The sequence below is a fragment of the Sinocyclocheilus grahami genome, unplaced genomic scaffold, assembly GCF_001515645.1.
Source record: "Sinocyclocheilus grahami isolate Dianchi unplaced genomic scaffold, SAMN03320097.WGS_v1.1 scaffold409.1, whole genome shotgun sequence".
NCBI lineage: Eukaryota > Metazoa > Chordata > Actinopteri > Cypriniformes > Cyprinidae > Sinocyclocheilus > Sinocyclocheilus grahami.
The window spans coordinates 1266148-1284430 of NW_015505588.1; the positions used below are offsets into that span (position 1 = coordinate 1266148).

At 37.8% G+C, this 18283-nt stretch overlaps 2 protein-coding genes across 3 annotated transcripts in view; one reads left to right on the forward strand and one right to left on the reverse strand.

The window, feature by feature from the left end:
• Positions 1-12936, reverse strand: part of LOC107550859 (uncharacterized) — a 17917-nt gene extending 4981 nt beyond the window's left edge. Inside the window, exons 1-30 of the mRNA XM_016232262.1 lie at positions 12854-12936; positions 12572-12683; positions 12397-12447; positions 12191-12303; positions 11882-11968; positions 11606-11661; positions 10927-10998; positions 10583-10778; positions 10291-10429; positions 9905-10087; positions 9699-9820; positions 8998-9108; positions 8762-8860; positions 8622-8673; positions 8202-8449; positions 8030-8079; positions 6433-6584; positions 6073-6264; positions 5804-5851; positions 5600-5699; positions 5411-5503; positions 5033-5115; positions 4872-4930; positions 4556-4623; positions 3749-3851; positions 3549-3604; positions 3334-3469; positions 1906-1945; positions 1736-1807; positions 1208-1315 (exon numbers count right to left, since the gene is read on the reverse strand). Coding sequence (XP_016087748.1) covers positions 1208-1315; positions 1736-1807; positions 1906-1945; positions 3334-3469; positions 3549-3604; positions 3749-3851; positions 4556-4623; positions 4872-4930; positions 5033-5115; positions 5411-5503; positions 5600-5699; positions 5804-5851; positions 6073-6264; positions 6433-6584; positions 8030-8079; positions 8202-8449; positions 8622-8673; positions 8762-8860; positions 8998-9108; positions 9699-9820; positions 9905-10087; positions 10291-10429; positions 10583-10778; positions 10927-10998; positions 11606-11661; positions 11882-11968; positions 12191-12303; positions 12397-12447; positions 12572-12683; positions 12854-12874 — 3022 coding nt within the window. The 5' untranslated portion in view covers positions 12875-12936. The remainder of the gene's footprint in view (positions 1-1207; positions 1316-1735; positions 1808-1905; positions 1946-3333; positions 3470-3548; positions 3605-3748; positions 3852-4555; positions 4624-4871; positions 4931-5032; positions 5116-5410; positions 5504-5599; positions 5700-5803; positions 5852-6072; positions 6265-6432; positions 6585-8029; positions 8080-8201; positions 8450-8621; positions 8674-8761; positions 8861-8997; positions 9109-9698; positions 9821-9904; positions 10088-10290; positions 10430-10582; positions 10779-10926; positions 10999-11605; positions 11662-11881; positions 11969-12190; positions 12304-12396; positions 12448-12571; positions 12684-12853) is intronic.
• A 114-nt stretch (positions 12937-13050) lies between these two features.
• Positions 13051-17832, forward strand: LOC107550900 (glyoxylate reductase/hydroxypyruvate reductase-like). 2 transcript variants are annotated; one of them, XM_016232352.1, is made up of 11 exons: positions 13051-13480; positions 13877-14007; positions 14097-14169; positions 14303-14419; positions 14864-14952; positions 15722-15823; positions 15950-16050; positions 16247-16281; positions 16410-16540; positions 16661-17241; positions 17816-17832. In XM_016232352.1, the coding sequence occupies exons 1-10, from the start codon at positions 13398-13400 to the stop codon at positions 16780-16782; spliced, it is 984 nt and encodes a 327-aa protein (XP_016087838.1). In that variant the 5' UTR covers positions 13051-13397; the 3' UTR covers positions 16783-17241; positions 17816-17832. The 2 variants fall into 2 exon arrangements, with proteins under 2 accessions (XP_016087838.1, XP_016087837.1); XM_016232351.1 differs by lacking the exon at positions 16247-16281 and having other exon boundaries at positions 15950-16085.
• Positions 17833-18283: the final 451 nt, after the last annotated feature.

Genomic DNA, 18283 nt, shown 5'->3' on the forward strand with positions numbered 1-18283 from the left:
ACACACACACGCGGTCTCAGTGAATCAGCAGCATCCACAACTGAACAGAACAAAACGTGTTGAACTCGAAAATTGTTTATAAATGCGAGAGTTCACTTGCTAAATGAAGGCGGATAGTATAAAATGGATAAAATAAAATAAGAACCCTTTTCACAGCACGCATCACGCGCTCAAACTCAAACTCATCAAAAGTCGACAAGTTCAACATGCAACAACGACTTATCCAAGTGACCGCTGCAGAACGCACGCGAGAGAGAGACGAGGCTGTCTCATAAGTTAGTGGGGAATTTACCAAACGTGGGACTTGCGGGAGTTAACACTTAACACTGTATGCAATACCCGCAACCTCACACCAAATTTCAGGCCGTGTAGATAGGCAAGCATAGCCTATATACAAATCATTTAGTATGCAGAAATCTGAAATTTACCTTAACATATTAAGTTAGAGGAAGATGCGACTGAATTGATGCTTGAAGAACGCGCTTCCAGCAGCCATGATAAACAGTTGGCGGTTAAAGTTTTCTATGTACAATTTGATTTGACGAAAGTCACGAGACCTATTACTCTCTATCCAATCACGTTGATGGATAAAAATGAAATTAAAATAAGCATGTAACGACCACAAACGGAGGAAAATAGCGGAGTAAAAGTACCGATACATCACTTAAAATGTAGTAAAAGTAAAAGTACACAATTTTTAAACTACTCAAAAAAGTACAATTACTGATAAAAACTACTTAATTACTGTAACGTGAGTATTTGTAATTCGTTACTTCACACCCCTGGCCCTGCTATGTAAAATAACATTGCTGTTAGTTTCATGGTTGATTACACTTCAATAACATACAACTGTAGTAAGCGCCAGATAATAAACTGAGCTGAAACTGCCATCAGGGCTGTTCTCAAGCATGAAAGCAGGTTTACTGAATAGAGCATTATCCAGATCTCTACACAAATTTTCCACAAAGCCATGAAAACCACAGGGCAAGAGAACCAAGATTCTGGGCAGCCGTAGGTGTTGACTTTGTGTGTGCACAGAAGTGCGTTTAGAGCTGGATTTACAAAGCTTAAAAAGAACATCAACTGCTCTTTATAAAGGGGATAAAGCTCAGGCCCATGTGCTTATTAAACCTGACCCTTGTGGTAGAGACCACGGTTAGCATGAAACAGGAGGGTCAGGCACTATTCTTGTGATAATTTGAAATACCTGTGAGAGACGTTAGTCCCATACATCCAGCTGCCAGCACCACCCCGAGCACAGCAGCAGCGTCCTCCAACAGGACCACGTTAGTGCTGGGGTCTCGACTTTGCATCACTGTCATACACAAACAAACAAGGATTATCAAACTGATCATCTCCAAACTGTGTCAAAACTATAATCACAATCAAATAACACACAAGGCTAATAGAAGAGTTAAAACTGCAGTCCGTAACTTTTTTGTGTTCAAAATGTATATAATAATCGAGTACACCATGAATCCATTTTCCAAACCGTGTTTTTGGCTTGTCCTGAATCACTACGGTACACCTATAATACGTGTTTATATGCGGGTTATTTTAGACTGGTTCGTGTAGGTACCGCTGCGGAGTAGCCCAGTACCTGCGTGATTCGTCCTAGACATAAACAGAGAGAAGTAGCTCCGGCTACAATGTTCTTCTGCAAGACGCACACAGTGTTTATTAACCACTAGAGTGCCAAAAGTTACGGACTGCAGCTTTAACCGAAGGTACATACCGTACTCATAAAAGGACAAGCCTTGTTCACGTGCACTCTTCTTGATCTCGTTAATGGCCACCAATAGTGTAGCTTTATGGGGAATCAACAGACAGATTATATTAAAATAGTGATACTGTCAGACCTTTCTGAATGTTAATGAAACTATGGAAGAGGAAACCACATCTCACCTCCTTCAGATACCAGAGATCCTGCTAAAATACAATAAGCCTGCAAAAGACAATAAAAAAACAGCTATATTCACTATTGTTCAAATTGAGGTCAGTAAGATTTTTTAAAATCCACTTTTATTCAGGACAGATTAAAATGATCAAACGTGACACTAAAGGCATTTATAATACAACAAATATTTCTACTTCAAATAAGGCTGCGTTTACACTTGGCATTAACATGCGATCACCGTGATCCGATCAGCCAATCAGAACACGGTGCGTTTACACTTGGCAACATCAACTGACTTTTCTATCTGGATAACTGATCGGATCTGTCTTTCACGCGCAATATTTAAATAAGTTTGCAGAGAATGGCCCGGTGCAGTCAACCTAAAGTGGTGGGCTTTCATTTGAAAAGCATTTTCAGTCACGGGACATTTTACAAATTAAAGATAAGTGTAGGAGTCTGACTAGTCTGAACTCGGGTGTTCTCCGTCGCGAGAGAGGGGGCGGCATTTTGCGTGATGTCGACCTGCGAATGCAGACACGATGGCTGGATTGCGTTTACATTACACTGAGATCCGATCACAATGCGTCCTCGACGTTTACACTTGGCATTAACATGCGACCTGTATCCGGATGTTGTCCACATACACATTGAAAAGACAAGTGTAAACGTGTTTCTGATGGGAATATTATCCAATCAGCGTGTCCTGGTCCAGAGGTAGTCGAGGACGCATTGTGATCGGATCTCAATGTAATGTAAACGCAATCCAGCCATCGTGTCTGCATTCGCAGGTCGACATCACGCAAAATGCTACCCCCTCTCTCCCGATCTGTCGGAAGAACAGAGCACTAGTGAGACTCGTAGGCTACATTTATTTTGATTTGTAAAATGTCCCGCGGGAAATACAGATCCGATCGGTTATCCAGATCGACAAGTCAGCTGATGTTGCCAAGTGTAAACGCGCCGTGTCCTGATTGACTGATGATCCGATCTGCTTGATCAGATCACGATGATCGCATGTTAATGCCAAGTGTAAATGCAGCCTACATCTGGACCAGGACACGCTGATCAGATAACATTTCGATCAGACGCGTGTGTGGACAGCATCTGGATACAGGTCGCATGTTAATGCCAAGTGTAAACGCAGCCTAAATGCTCCTATTTTTATTTATTTAATTCCTATTCATCAAAGAATCCTAAAAAAATTTAACTTTTGCAATCACAGGATTAAATTACATATTAAAATACATTCAAATAGAAACAGTAGTATAAAATTGTAATGTTTCACAATATTAAGATTTTTTTTTTTTTACTGTATCTTTGATTAAATAAATGCAGCCTTAAAAATCTTACAAACACCAAACTTTCGAAAGGTAATGTCACATCACAGACTTAATATAATTTTGTACATCTACAAGTTCTAACCCAATGCTACTAACCCAGAGCAGTGATTCTATTGGCTGAGGGTGCAGGAGTCCCATAATGCCATGATACCAGGACAAGCCAGCACCCATCATGAAGATGCCGACTCCGCTGATGAGAGAGGCGATGTAACGCATGTTGGAGAAGCCATACCTGTAATAACAGAGAACAGTTGGCTTAGACATGACTACATGACCAGAGGACAACATCAGTCTGTATGAGCTGTACGTACGGATGGACGGCGTCTGGGTTCCGGACAGACTGGCTGATGCCTATTACAAGAAGAGCCTGTCGAAGAGAAAGTATAAAAGATGAATTGAAAAAATGAACAAGTATATACGTCTATGTAATTTATTTTTAAATCATACACCATCTGTTGTAGGTATATCCTGGAGGTCAAAGGTGGTAATACAGACATGAATGGCAAATGACCTGATTGCAGGTATCAGCCAGTGAGTGGATGGCTTCAGAAAACATACTGGCAGATCCTGTATAAACCCACGCCAACAGCTTGAAGAAGAAATTCAGTCCATTTCTGCAGCAAAAAAAAAAATGAAATTAGACATTTATATCTCCACTTGATACACAAATACACTGATGTTCAAAACAGTAATACTTTTATTTAGCAATGTTGCATGAAATTGATAAAAAATGACAGTAAAAAATCTTGTATTTCAAATAAATTCAAAGAAACCTGAAAAAAGTGTATCATAGTAAATACTAAGAAAATGTTAAGCTGTTTTCAGTATTGATAATAAGAGATATTTCTTAAGCAGAAACAAGCATGGTAGTATGATTTCTGAAGGAACATGTGACACTTAAGACTGAAGAAACGGATGCTAAAAATTCAGCTTTGCCATCATAGGAATAAATTACATGTTAAAATATATTACAATAGAAAACAGTTATTTTAAGTTGTAATAGTATTTCACAATATTATTCACAATTATTTCACTGTTTTTTTTAAATCAAATTAATGCAGCCTTGTTAAGCATAAGAGGCTTCTTTTGGAAAAAAAATAAAAATAGTACAATGTTAACAGAAAAAAAATAAAACTTGTCTTAATGTAACTGATTCCTCAAGCAACACATAATTACATAATTTGGCTTGTTGTATAATGTACTAGACACAGATCTGGTTGTTTTAAGGCTAACAGTCAGTGTGGGTCATACCTCATGTGTCTTTTAACGCAATATCCTTAATCTAATAGCTAGATAGCATGAGGTTGGTAAAACTTACATGCATATAGCCACCATCACCACTTTTCCCGGTCCTTGTAGAAATGTCGCTCTCTTCCTGGACCGAGGCTATAGGAGTCAAAAATGATCAAAAAACACAGTTAGCTAAAAACGCATTGTACTCATCGATATGCTCTGCTTTGAGGTTAAATTAGGAGCAGCATGAAAATACGAATATGAAAAAATGTCAAGAAAGAGACAATGGAAGAAAGAGACAGAAGCTGAGGAATATCATGAATCATGAGGACTGGCTACACCCAGGCATTAGTAGTACCAAAACAGAGAAATCAAAGTGACAGGCTTGAACTTGTTTTTACCTTTGTGTTCCCCCAGAAGTCTTTGTACTCCTTCAACAGCTTCTGATTTCTAAATATGTCTTATGGGTGAGAAAGAGAAAGACTAATGGTTATTTAGACAGTAGATGACATGAAAACATTAGAATGCAGATCATGCAGTAAATGAGGAGAAAATGACATACTTTCTTGGTACTCCCTTTCCACATCTTTCCTGAGATTCCTCTCTCTAGCAAGTGCCTCTTGACTTCCCCATACATCCAGCGCTCTAAATAAAGACACCGAAACAAGCTAATTGATCTCTCTTTCAGATCCTTGTACCTGATGCCAAATAGTACACTACAGTTTAAAAGGTTGGGGTCAGTAAGATTGTATACTGTTTATGCAATTATTTGATCAAAAATACAGCAAAATATTTCTTGCTTAATATTTTTGTGGAAAATGTCAGCATTTTTGTCCTTTAATTCTTAGTAATAACTGTAAGTGTAAATGAAATTGTATCTTACTGACCCAAACTTTTGAATGGTAGTATATAAATATGGTAGTGTAACAGTTGTATATACTTTGCCTCCACATCTGATCGCAGGAAGACGGTGAAGGCTTCTGTGTCATCATGGGGACTACGTCGACGGATTTTTCTAAGCTGCTCAAGGTCACTTTGAACACACAAAAATGCATAGATTCACATGTGAACATGGTAGTTTACTGGGTTACAACAAAGTAAACTACAACGCTCCACTTCTTAAAGGTACCTGGGTTTGAGGCAGAACTCGTTCATAGCTCTAACTGCGGTAATGAAATTATTCTGGGTGTATTTGATGCCATATTCCCTTTTTTTCAAGACAGCCCGTACTGAAAACACAAGAAACATGCAAGATAGTTAAAATACATAGAATTGTGATCATTCTGATTGGTCCGAAAGGAAAGTGTCTGTGCGTAAAACAAGGCTGTGCAACCTTTCACTTGAATGCTCTCTGCTTTCGTCAGACCTTGAGTTTTGGAACCTGAAATGCAAAAATAAATACATAAATAAATCAAATTGATTAAAACCCAATAACATTTAGAATAAATCATAATTACCACACATGCATTATAAATATATAAGACACTATTTATTTATATTTACTCACTAAAACCTAAAAAAACTAATTGTTTATAGAAATGAGCACACTGTGATGTAATTTAAAAGCCTGTGAACAAATACAAAATAATGCAGCATCATTACCAGCTGTTTTCGCAGAGGACTGTGCAGCTTGTTCTTTCTCAGTGGGCTTTGGCTCTACAGGACCCGCTGGAGATCCAGTTTTATCACTGCCTGATGTGGAACAGTACTGGACCTGTGTCCACATTAAAGACGTGACTCTGGAATCTGGAAAGCTAAACCAGAGTTTGTGCACCCCTCCTCCACTTTTCCAACCTATTGAGTATATCACATGTTGCATAATGGGAATGATTTCCGGATCTAGTCTAGAATTATTAAAACTGTCAAAGCTGAATAACAAGATAAGAAACAGAATTAAATAAACATCCTCTCTCAGTCCTTATATTGACAAAACATGCAAATGACACTGTGTGATGCTCTTACTGAAACATGGCGTTGCTATTTTAGAGGGTCTCTGAGATAAAGTGGCTCGTTGTTGCAGGTAGACCCGGCGGCAGAGGACTTGCCATGGTCTGTGGGCCAGGCAGGGGAACATCCTTTCTGTGGCAAGTCCAGGAGACACACACTGAATCCTGCTGCACATTGACATTACATTAAGTTAGTAAATACAAATCTCTGGATGTATGTGATAATCTGACAACAATGAAGCATATATAGTAAAAAAGGGGAGTGTGGACTGGTCTAAACATCAGATTAAGCCTTTTAGAGCAACGTGATTGATCATATGACCATCCACAAGAAATCTCTATGCACAAAACTGAACACATTACACAGGATTTAAATAGAACCTGTATAAATAAATGTTGCCCACAATCATAGTGACAGTTCTATCTATCTATCCTCCCATCTTATCTATCTCACATCTTGAACACTACGTCGGCTAATTAGCTAAATGTGACAGTGAGTTCCAAGAGAACTTTTCCATAGTTACATAAAACCTTTCCAATTCAGTGAAAGTCAAAATTCGGAAACATTTAAAGCTAGTATAAACACTTGCATGATTTTTTTTAGATCAGCATAAGTTTAGAATTACCACTAAATGATATCAGTACCCGGCTAGATATCCCGTTAACGCGTCCCTGAGCCAAGCAGCAGATGTCTGAACGTCCGACTGCTTTAATTTCTATCAGATTAAGTGAAGACTGCCGCTCTGACAACAACACACACAACTAACTGAACCTGACTGCAGCCGGTGCCTTTCAGTTAGCTTAGCATGACAGCTACATTTTAGCAAGTGCTACAGTTGCTGAGGTAATTATAGACATATTACACACTGAAGCTGAAATAATAGACACTCCGTTTGGTATTATTTACCTTTATATATCTCTGTCCATTATTTACTAGTGGTGGGCGGCTAACTCAACAGTCCATAACAAACAGTACTAACACCGAAACGAAAGCAGTGAAGACGGAGAGCTCGCGAGATCTGAGTCATTGAACGATAGAGCGTTAGTTTTGAAATTGCGCCTGCAGTCTCGCAGAGAGGTCTAACAGTGGAGGAGCCTGTCACTGGAGCAGTGCTGTTAAGATATCTATAAAACTACATATCTTTAAAGATTCAAAATCGATCACGTTCATTTGTTAAGTTTTAAACTAACATAATTATACAGCCTCTGCTGGTTGGCCTAAATCATTCTTTAAAAATAGCAAATTAAAAAAATGGCTTTGGAAATTCATGTCAGCCCAACTTATATTTTATAATAATAATAATTATTATTATAAACCTTTTTAACAGTCAAGTACAAGAACAAAACGGTTTTAAGATGAGAAACATACATAATAGTGCATATGTCCAGAATATACATTTAACACAAAAATGAGGATACATTCCTTGTAAATTTTAATGTAGCCTACAAAATAATTAAACATAAATAAAATACATACTATTAAATTACAACAAAGACTGCATCTTGTAAACTTACAAAGTAGTATTTGAATATACAAAGACATAGAAAGATGCCTTGAAGACATGAGCAAAACAACAACAGAAAAGATCATCTATTTTTATGTGTATTTTCCTCAGTCCCATTCAGAAAAGTTTTCAAGCTCTTGAAGCCACTGCTTCTCCACCTTCACAGAGAGATAACAAAACAGTTAGGATATGTATTGTACTGTATAGATATATTTTTGTGACTACGTATCGCTTTGAACAAGTGGCATACAGTATTCCCAATAACTTTAGAATTATCCACCTGTTCATTTTTCAGGTTAGTCAGGCTCAGCACTGAGGGCTTTTCTGCGATCATTCTGGTTTGCTGACTTTGAGGAAGCTGTATTGGGGACAGGGAATTTCTCTGGATGTTTGCTGCCTCAAAGACACTGTTCATGAAGCTGTCTGAATTCTCAGAGATCATCTCTGAACGTTGTCTCTTCGTAGGGGTAAAGCTTGAGTATTGAAGTTCAGAGTGAATCCTCTTAGAAGACAGTTCTGGTGGATTTTCTGGTGGACATTTCAAAATATAACAATCTCAGCCAACTCTATTAATGATTTCAAAGTCAATAACCCCCCAAGACATGAAATGAGAACAATTATAATGACAAAATTCCCAGTATCAAATAATTTCTAGACAGTATTATTGTATGAAGACTATTAAACTCATTTAAAAAAGTACCTTCCTCCCAGCCATCAAGACTACTCTGTTCAGTGCTAACAGCCTCCACCACCTTGTGAGGACATTAAAATCACAAACGTTCAAAGGCAAAATCATGAAAGCAGAAATTAAATAATCTAAAAGAAGCTTTGCAAAAGCACCTTTTCCTTATTACACCTATGCCTTGGAGTAAAGCGCCCATCCACAATGCTTTGAAGAGACTGCTTTAGTGAGGCATGTAACTCGCTGGTGCTCTTGACCTAAAACAAACCCAGTTTTAAAACATTTTATACAACTTTCACAAGTTAGCAAGCACTGTTCTTAAGAATAAGAAGTGGAATGACACATAAAATAGGGTGTTTTGGGAACCAGTATAAATTATAGCCATATGTTATACCTTCATGCTATCAAAACACACTCTTCGAAACTCTCCACTGCTGCTGCTGGCAATTATACTGTTCATTGAGCTCAACACAATGGGTATGGCAGAACCCAACCTCTGCCTGGCCTGAAGTACACACAGAAAAGATGTATGGTTCAGTGGTCTTTAAAAAATGCCTAATGGCTATACTGTCACTATTGTTCCATGCATATGTGTTCAAAAGTTTGGGGTCTGTAAGATTTTTTTCAAATGTTTTTGAAAGACGTCTCTTATGTTCACCAAGGCTGCCTTTATTTGATAAAACAACAGTAAAAACAGTAAGTTTGTTACCTTTTATTATAATGTAAAAGAACTCTTTTCTATTTGAATATTTTTAACTCATTTTTTAAATGTAATTTATACCTGTGATGGCAAAACCTAATTTAAGGAGCCATTACTCTTCGGTGTCACATGATCCTTCAGTAATCATTCTAATATGCTGATTTGGTGCTCAATACCCATTTTTATTATTATCAATGCTGAAACAATATATATATATTTCTTTTGATGAATATAAAAGTCAAAAGATCACCATTTATTTGAAATAGAAATCTTTTGTAACACTGTTACTCCTAAACGTTTGAATGCTAATTAAATGAATAAATGAAAGTAGCTAATTGAATGAAAGTAGCCAACATTTTTAACATTTAAAAAGAAAGTTAACAGATGAACCTTACAGCATGTTTTTGCTGAAATCCTTTCAGCGTGTTTTTCATGGTAGTCTGCAGCATCGCCCTCACTTGATCTCCGTTGTACCAAAGAATTGCATCCAAGTGTCTCTCAAAAACCTCTTCACTGCCTGAAACATTTAAAAGCAGAATGTCAAAATATTATGACCCATCTCAAGATGTCTATATGACAGGGAAAAGTAAACGTGACTCACCTATGAAGTCGGAGATCTGGGAGTGGAAGGGGTCAGTGTATTGAGTGAAAACGAAGACAGTCAGAGTCTGTTCTACAGCATGGCTCCATTCTGACTCAATGTCCTGCTGTACAGCACTACTACATCTTGTTTCCTGGCTGCAGTCAGTCTCAACAGAGAATTCTACATCAGAACACAGAGATCCTATAAAGAGAAAAGCCAGAATTAAATAATATATAGACATGCTGGAAAACTGTCTGAACAACTCTAGCCTCAAAGCCAACAGTGATTTGTAGCTCAGGGCACTTTATGCTTTGCAGCGAGGCTTCCATCCATAAAATTATAACACAGTGAGGGAATTTGCCCTCAGTATCCCCAATTTCTCCCCATTTAGGCATGTAATTTACCCTGGATGTTTTGTGCTTCCATACAACAGACTCTAGAAAGGCCGAGATCTGCCCAGGAAAGTGAAGTAGCCAAACTCTGGAGGAAACTCGTCTGTGTTTGTTGCATTAAAGGCATGCCGCATGGACTGTACACTAACATGTGCAATGAATGTTAAGGAGAACATATCTTTTTTGTTCATAAATGTGAATAAGAATCAGCATTTTTTTTAACAAAAAAAGACAGGCAGCCTAAAATCATATGCACACTCTTAAATTTTAATAACAATATTTATGTGCACATTACAAAGGATATCCGTATGCATGAGAGACGAGTGGGCCAATTGGAATACAGATTCATACAGGGAGCAAGTGTTGCCATGGTAGCCATGCTCATTTCCCCACACAGTCCAGCCTCTATCATGTTAGTGGGAAGCACACAGCTCAGTGTGTTTCCCAATACTGGGTGCATTTGTGGACAGGACGGGAGACACCGTAAAGAGAATGGACTCCTTCAAAATAAAATAGAAATAAAATGTGCAAGGACAAACAAAATGCAAGTAGAGATTTTTAAGACGTTAAAACTCAATGACCAGTCTGAGGTGTTCATTCTGCTTGCTAGTAAGTTGTTCTATTTAATAAAAAATTGCAGGAACTGACTGTCCGTATGCGGCAGTGTCCATAGTAATGCTATGATCCATCGCTGAAACTTTACTTCCTTTCTCTCCTCCACTATAAAAGAGCAAATAAGGACAATTACACCCAAAACATTTTTAAAAATAAAAAAGAGTGGGCTTAATTAGTGGACCTGTAACACATCATTACTTGCAGAGAAGAATAAGAGCATCAAAAGCATAAAAACATTTATTATTATCATCTACACTACCGTTCAAAAGTTGAGTCAGTACGATTTTAGATGCTTTTGAAAGAAGTCTCTTATGCTCATAAAGTCTGCATTTATTTGATAAAAAATACAGTAAAAACGTCAATATTGCTAAATATTATTATAATATTTTGGACAATATATTTTCTAATATAATTTTTAAATAAGTAACTACTGCAGTGTCACATGAAATCATTCTAATGTGCTGATTTGGTGCTCAATATCCATTTCTTACTGTTATCAGTGTTGAAAACAGTTGTGCTGCTTAATATTTCGGTGGAAACCACGATACATTTTTTTCAGGATTCTTTGATGAACAGAACGTCTAAAGGAACAGTATTTATTTGAAATAGCAATCTTTTGTAGTTTTATAAATGCCCTGACAAATTAAGGAATTCTTTCTGAATAGAAGTATTCATTTCCCAGAACTTTTGAATACATGTTTATTTAGACAACCTGAACATTTGCTTGCGTGTCGTTGAATCTGTCCTAATCTCAGATATGATTTTCACCTGTAATAGATAAAAAGGCAGAACCAGACCTTCACTTGAGGAGAGAGAATAATACCTTCACTCACAGTTAATTAAAAATTCTAAATATGCAACAGTTTTATTGCAAATATACACATTTACATAAATCACCTTAAGGGTAAATGTTTTGGTTTATGTCAATGTAATTGCAGGAAATGATCAGTGTTGTTACAATAGTTTGAATGTACCGCACTGGCCTCACCTGCGCATGAACCAGACTGAGTCTGTGCAGACATTTCTGGATCTTTGACAGTTCAGCCTCCACTGACTGACTAGTAGCCTTTTCAACCTTTTAGAAATAAAGATAAACTATTTATAATTAATATGTGAAAACATACAAAAAAACATATCAGAATTAAACACAAGTGACTTTTAAGAAATTAAGATAAAACAAATTGTACAAAATATGTGAAAACATACTAAATATATAAGCACAATATCTGAATAAAACAGAACTGAATTTTGTCAAACACAAATTTCCTGCTAGATTATTCAGTGAGGAGGCACTCACATGGAAAGAATAGGTAAAAAACAAAGACCCAAAATTGTCAGTAAACCTCTGAAGCTCTTCCTGATGAACACACTCACAAGGTGGGACCTCCAAAGAAAGACCGTCTATAGCCTCTGAAAAAGAAAAACAGAAGAAACAACGTGAATCTGAACATATTTAAAAGTACAATCAATAGTTGTATTAGGCTAGTAACGTTACACACTCACCTTTCAAAGCAGACTTAGATATTTTCTTACACCAAGCACCAGCAGCAGATACTGTAAATGACATTTGACAAGATGAATGAAATATGCACAAAGCATTAAGTCAGTCATTTATCAATCTTACAGAATTAAAAAGTGACAAGTAAATCAGCATTAGTTGAGTTCGTTCGTGTTTTACCGGTTAAAATCGCGGGAGATTCAGAGAGCGCTCTCGCGACAACCACCAGACCTCCTGACCGTTTACACTCACCACACTCCCGATGAACTAAAGCCAATAAACACCTCAAAACCTGCAGTTAAATAAAGTTACAACAATCATACGAGCGACATATCGTCAATTCAGTAGCTGACAAACGCAAATGCAGCGAAATAAAACGCTAAGTAAACCCTGAATAAAATACATTTGAAATAAAACAAACAAAACACATTAGGGATTTTTACAACACAAGGTTGAACGTACCTGTCGTAATTTACAGTACATTTTCAATCCCAATAACAGTAAACTTAGTCTGAAATGCCCTCAGAAAAAATTCGCACCCGCAGTTGCGCTGTCCATCCGCTCCACTAGATGGCGCGAAAGCCTGCAAAAAAGGAGAACTCTTGAAAAAAAAAGACACTTTTGCCAGCGTGTTGCCAAGTCCGTGTTTTCCTCGCGGAATGGGGGTACTTTGTCACTGTGGCCGCGGGTTATAGCGACCCCGATAACGTGATTTTTAGCCTCTGGAGTGCGAATTTTACCAGGGGAACCCCGCCAAAAACGTGTATTTTACCCACCGGAACGCGATTTTTAACGGGGAGTCTCCCTCGAAATGCGACTGGTCTAGTTTTCGGCTAGGTTTGAATAGCAATTGTGCGGGTTCTGTTGTGGCAACCCTGGCAACCCTGCCTGTCACGTACTTTTTAGTGCTGCCCAGCCCAGCACATGTAAATAGGGAAGCGTCTTGGGATCTCTGTTGTTATCCTTTTCGTAGTGAACATATCCATTTGGCCTTTAATTGTGCAGGATGAGCGCGCAGCAGATGCTGAAAGTGTTCGTCACGAGACGCATTCCGCAGGAGGGCATGAAAATACTCCAAAAAGCCGGGATGTACGAAACTTTATTTGATCTTGTATGCATGCATGCATTATATGTGAATTTAACGTATATAAAATGCCTTGATGCTTTCCCTGGTGTGTTAATGAGACGAAGTAGCTCGTGTCAAAACTAGGGTGGCCACGGTGTTCATTAACAGCATGTGTGTGTGAAGTTGAACCTCGAGGAACTTTGGAGGAAGATCAAGTTTGGCTTCACTCCTGCATTTAAAGTTTCACCAGTGACCTTGTAGCATGCTTACAGTCTTAATTATGAATGTCACACTGTTAGGACACGAGCCTTACAACAAATGTAGCAGAATAAAAACGATTAAATGATTGGAAACAACTTGCACAAATTTTAGGAGCAGTTTTTGTTCATTTAAATGCCTCTGTTATCCATTATGTGCAGGTGTAATTTGTCAGTGTGGGACTCTGATGAGCCTGTGCCCCGGGCAGAGCTCCTGAAGGGGGTGGCAGGGGCTCATGGGCTTCTCTGTTTACTCTCAGACAAAGTTGATGCTGAAGTCTTGGATGCGGCTGGTAAGGCAAACCTCTTGTTCCACTTTAGAACAACTGCAGGTGAAGATACTGATTTAGTAATACCGATAACACACATTAAATATTCTCAGGACCCAACTTGAAAGTGATCAGCACTTTATCTGTGGGATTTGACCATCTTGCCATAGATGAGATAAAGAAACGGTAAGTTTGTGTTTCTGTAAGCCATTAGATTTGACCCCAGAAAGTGAGAAAATGGACAATGGATCGATGATGATGGATTACAGTAAGGATGTTAATACAATTTAAACACATGTACTATCTTTCTTCGCCCCAGAGGGATACGAGTAGGCTACACTCCTGATGTTTTGACGGATGCTACTGCTGAGCTGACGGTGGCTCTGCTCTTGGCCACTGCCCGACGTCTTCCCGAGGGTGTAGAGGAAGTGAAAAAGTCAGTCCAACACCTTTTCTAATACATTACGTCATATATCACAGCTTTGCAAAGTTCCAAATGTTCAGCAGTCTTAAAGGGATAGTCCATCCAAAAATGGAAAATGTTGTATTCATTTATACACTTTCTCCTGAGGAACACAGAAGAAGATATTCAGAAGTATGTTGGCAACTAAACAGTTTTGGTTCCCATTGACTTCCATTGTTTGGACAAAACATAATGTCAGCCAATGGAAACTGAAACTGGTTGGTTACCAATGTTACTTTAAATATCTTCTTTTGTGATCTCAGAAGAAAAAAAAGACATGAGAGTACGTTATGACAGAATTTTCATTTTTGGGTGGACTATCCCCTTAATGTTTAATAAGTATGATCTTTAAAAACAAAGAGTCAGTGCCCCTGTAATATCCCAGTTTTTTTTGGGCATGTTTCCCATCTCTCTCAGTGGCGGCTGGAGTACATGGAAGCCTCTGTGGCTGTGTGGTTACGGTCTTTCAGGCAGTACTGTTGGGGTGATTGGTTTGGGCCGCATAGGTACAGTATGAATTATTCATTTTTTCTCTCTACCTTAAAATAAGCTACCTATGCATCTGCTCTATTATGTACACCATCTGTTCTTTTAATAAAGTGACTAATTCAGTGATAAGCATAGTGAAAACAAGTCACTTTACACATAAGCAGCGTGTTACCATATGTAGTGTGATCTCTCTGGATAATTGAAGATGTCGCCCAATTTATGTTGTTAAAACAATGAAGGTGAATACTTTAGACTTAATCATTATAGGGAGAATTACATTGACTCGAATGCCTTGTTTACACTGCAGGTCTTGATGCCCAATTTTGATTTGTTGCCTACATCTGATTTTTTTTACCATCAGTTTACACGTTCTTTCAATTGAGTCCCATATCCAAATCATGTGTTTACGCTTGCCATATCTCCTCCATTGTTGTCATTTACCGCCTCCACACGTGCTTCTTCCTGAGAATAATATCACGTCATTAAACCATGGGGAAGTACCAAATTGTTGCCGTTTTTATGAAGTACAGAACGCAAGGCCTCAGATAATCTGATCTGCCCGTTTACGTGACAGTTGCATTGGCACATATCTGCTTTAAATCTGATATATTTCCACATATGAATGAGGCCTGAAACCGATCTCGAAATATCTGAATGCATGTGTTTTTTTTCCCTGTTTACACGGTCATAGAACACATCCGATCTGTGACACATGAGCAAAAAAATCTGAATTGGGTCACTGTGTAAATGAGGCTTAAATAAATTTGTTTAATTGACGATTTGTAGGTTTGGCTATTGCAAGGCGACTAAAGCCTTTTGGAGTGAAGAGACTTCTGTACACAGGCAGACAACCCAAACCTCAGGCCCAAGAGGTTGATGGGGAATATGGTAAGAAAGGACAAGAAATTGCCTGATGCAACTCTATATATGAATTCAGATGCAATAAAACTATTTAGAGGGGATAAGAAGATTGTATGATGGCCTCTTTTTTAATTTTTTCAAATCTTCACTCAGTGCCTTTAGACACTCTGGTGAGAGAGAGTGATTTTGTGGTGGTGTCCTGTTCTTTGACTCCTGACACTCAAGGCCTTTGTGACAAAACCTTCTTCAGCAAGATGAAGAAAACATCAATCTTTATCAACACCAGCAGGTGAAAGACAAAGCAGAGCGGCAGTGGAACATGTTTGATTTTCACATTTTTTCTTTTACTACTTTGCAGTTAACAATTTCTCCTCAAATCAATGCTAAACTAAAAAATACTGTTTTCTTTTCTCTAGAGGGGCGCTTTGTGACAAAACCTTCTTCAGCAAGATGAAGAAAACATCAATCTTTATCAACACCAGCAGGTGAAAGACAAAGCAGAGCGGCAGTGGAACATGTTTGATTTTCACATATTTTTCTTTTACTACTTTGCAGTTAACAATTTCTCCTCAAATCAATGCTAAACTAAAAAATACTGTTTTCTTTTCTCTAGAGGGGCGGTTGTGAATCAAGAGGACTTGTTTGAAGCCCTCAGCAGTGGTCAGATTGCAGCAGCTGGGCTTGATGTTACAACCCCTGAACCTCTGCCTACAAACCACCCACTGCTGACCCTTAACAACTGTGGTGAGTGAAAAGCAGCTTTTAAATCTCAACAGTGCTCTTGTAAATGCACTTCAAATGTTATTTTTATGGCATGTATTAGTAGAAAAACCTTGTCTAACTCAGTCTTACTTTGTTTTACAGTGGTTCTCCCTCATATTGGCAGTGCCACCTACTCCACACGTGGTGTCATGAGTGAACTGACAGCAAACAACTTGCTGGCAGGCCTGACAGGCTCTGAAATGCCCAGTGAGCTGAAACTGTAATGCTCGGATATGTAGATGCCATACTATGTCATTATATGAATGGAGAAGTCGGTAGCGAAAATCTAACAATTAAATGCACTGCATTAACTAAATGAGATTAGAAGGGATAAAACATGTATTACAATCATCTCACATGGATAATCTTGATCATGACTGGAACAAGATGACATGATTTGATATGCTAAACATGCACATTTGTTCTACTGTGATATTGCACATTCAAAGTCAACACTCAAATGTCCTTATACACTCCAAGCTAAAGTAGAATCAATGTTATAGGTATTTAATTTGCAACAAAGGATTTATTGAAACTCCTGTATTTGACATCTCTTGGAGAAACACCGCTTTTGTTGGGGAAACAGTTGAACCACGTGTTCAAGACATCAGGATATGAATGCCATTACATTGATTTTGTTGAAAACTTAAAATGTCCGTTTAGCATTTACCCTCATAGCACTAGTCAGGCAATATGAAAACCAACACTTCGTGTCACAGCTCACTGTTTTGATTTTTGGTGTGCGCTTGTTGTGAGTTTTCTCTAACGTTACCTGTGCTGTGTATAGGCTACAAAACTAATAACGTTATTGATTTTAATTATTTTTTACAGACATTATCACAGATATTCTGGCGTTTATTTGGTATCCTGTGGCAGGGAAGCCTTTTTAAAAACACAAAGATTGTAGCTGCATGTAATTTACCTACAAAAAGTCCACATTAGTGAATCATGGAGCACAATGGACTGCTGTCCAGTAACGCTTGTCAGACACACCTGCAATGGGTTAATGGATTCAGTGAGACCTCGCCCATCTGTTTACCCAGTAAACGTAAACGAAATGATGTGAATTCTGTAAATGGCCAGGAAGAGGGTGGTCCTAAGGGGGTTCCCTCCAAAGAGAGCTTGAGGAAAGGTAAGTATGGCTCTTGGTTCAGGACATACGTGTACAATAGGTTGCAGGATTACATACAAATCAGATTTTGAACTCAGGTCTCAAAGTCCTTGAAAATAATTAAATCATATTAAATGTAAATGTAGTAATAAAAACATAATAAAAATGACAACAATTCAATATATCATGTCCCTTATACACATTCTTATGTCCCTTATCCTAGCTGTACTGTATCAATATAGACAATTTTGTCAATAATTGTATTATTATTAATTTTCTTTTTGTATTTTTTTAAACAGGTTTTATTACATTTTTTCTGTGTACTAGAAGCTACAACAAATTCCTTGTGTGTAACTAATAGTTTGCAGTAAATACCTTGCTGTGAATCTCATTTTGATCTTCTACAATTGCTAATACAATATGCATGAAGTATTTTCAATTATTAACCTAAACCAACATCAGTCTGTCATTTAGCAGTTCCAGTTGCCTTGTTTATGGCTACATTGTTAAACATTAAGATGTTAGGATTTGAGTATTTACTATATTGATAACATTTGTATTAGGACAAAATTGTAATTCATTTGACTCCTGTGAATTACTTCTAGGTGGTTTTG

What these genes read in the sequence shown, in the direction of transcription:
- LOC107550900 (XM_016232351.1), top strand. Translation starts at nt 13,398, where the DNA reads ATGAGCGCGCAGCAGATGCTGAAAGTGTTCGTCACGAGACGCATTCCG. An exon ending in ATACTCCAAAAAGCCGGGAT is followed by an intron (nt 13,481 to 13,876) that starts GTACGAAACTTT and finishes CATTATGTGCAG; the next exon opens with GTGTAATTTGTCAGTGTGGG. An exon ending in AGAGGTTGATGGGGAATATG is followed by an intron (nt 15,824 to 15,949) that starts GTAAGAAAGGAC and finishes ATCTTCACTCAG; the next exon opens with TGCCTTTAGACACTCTGGTG.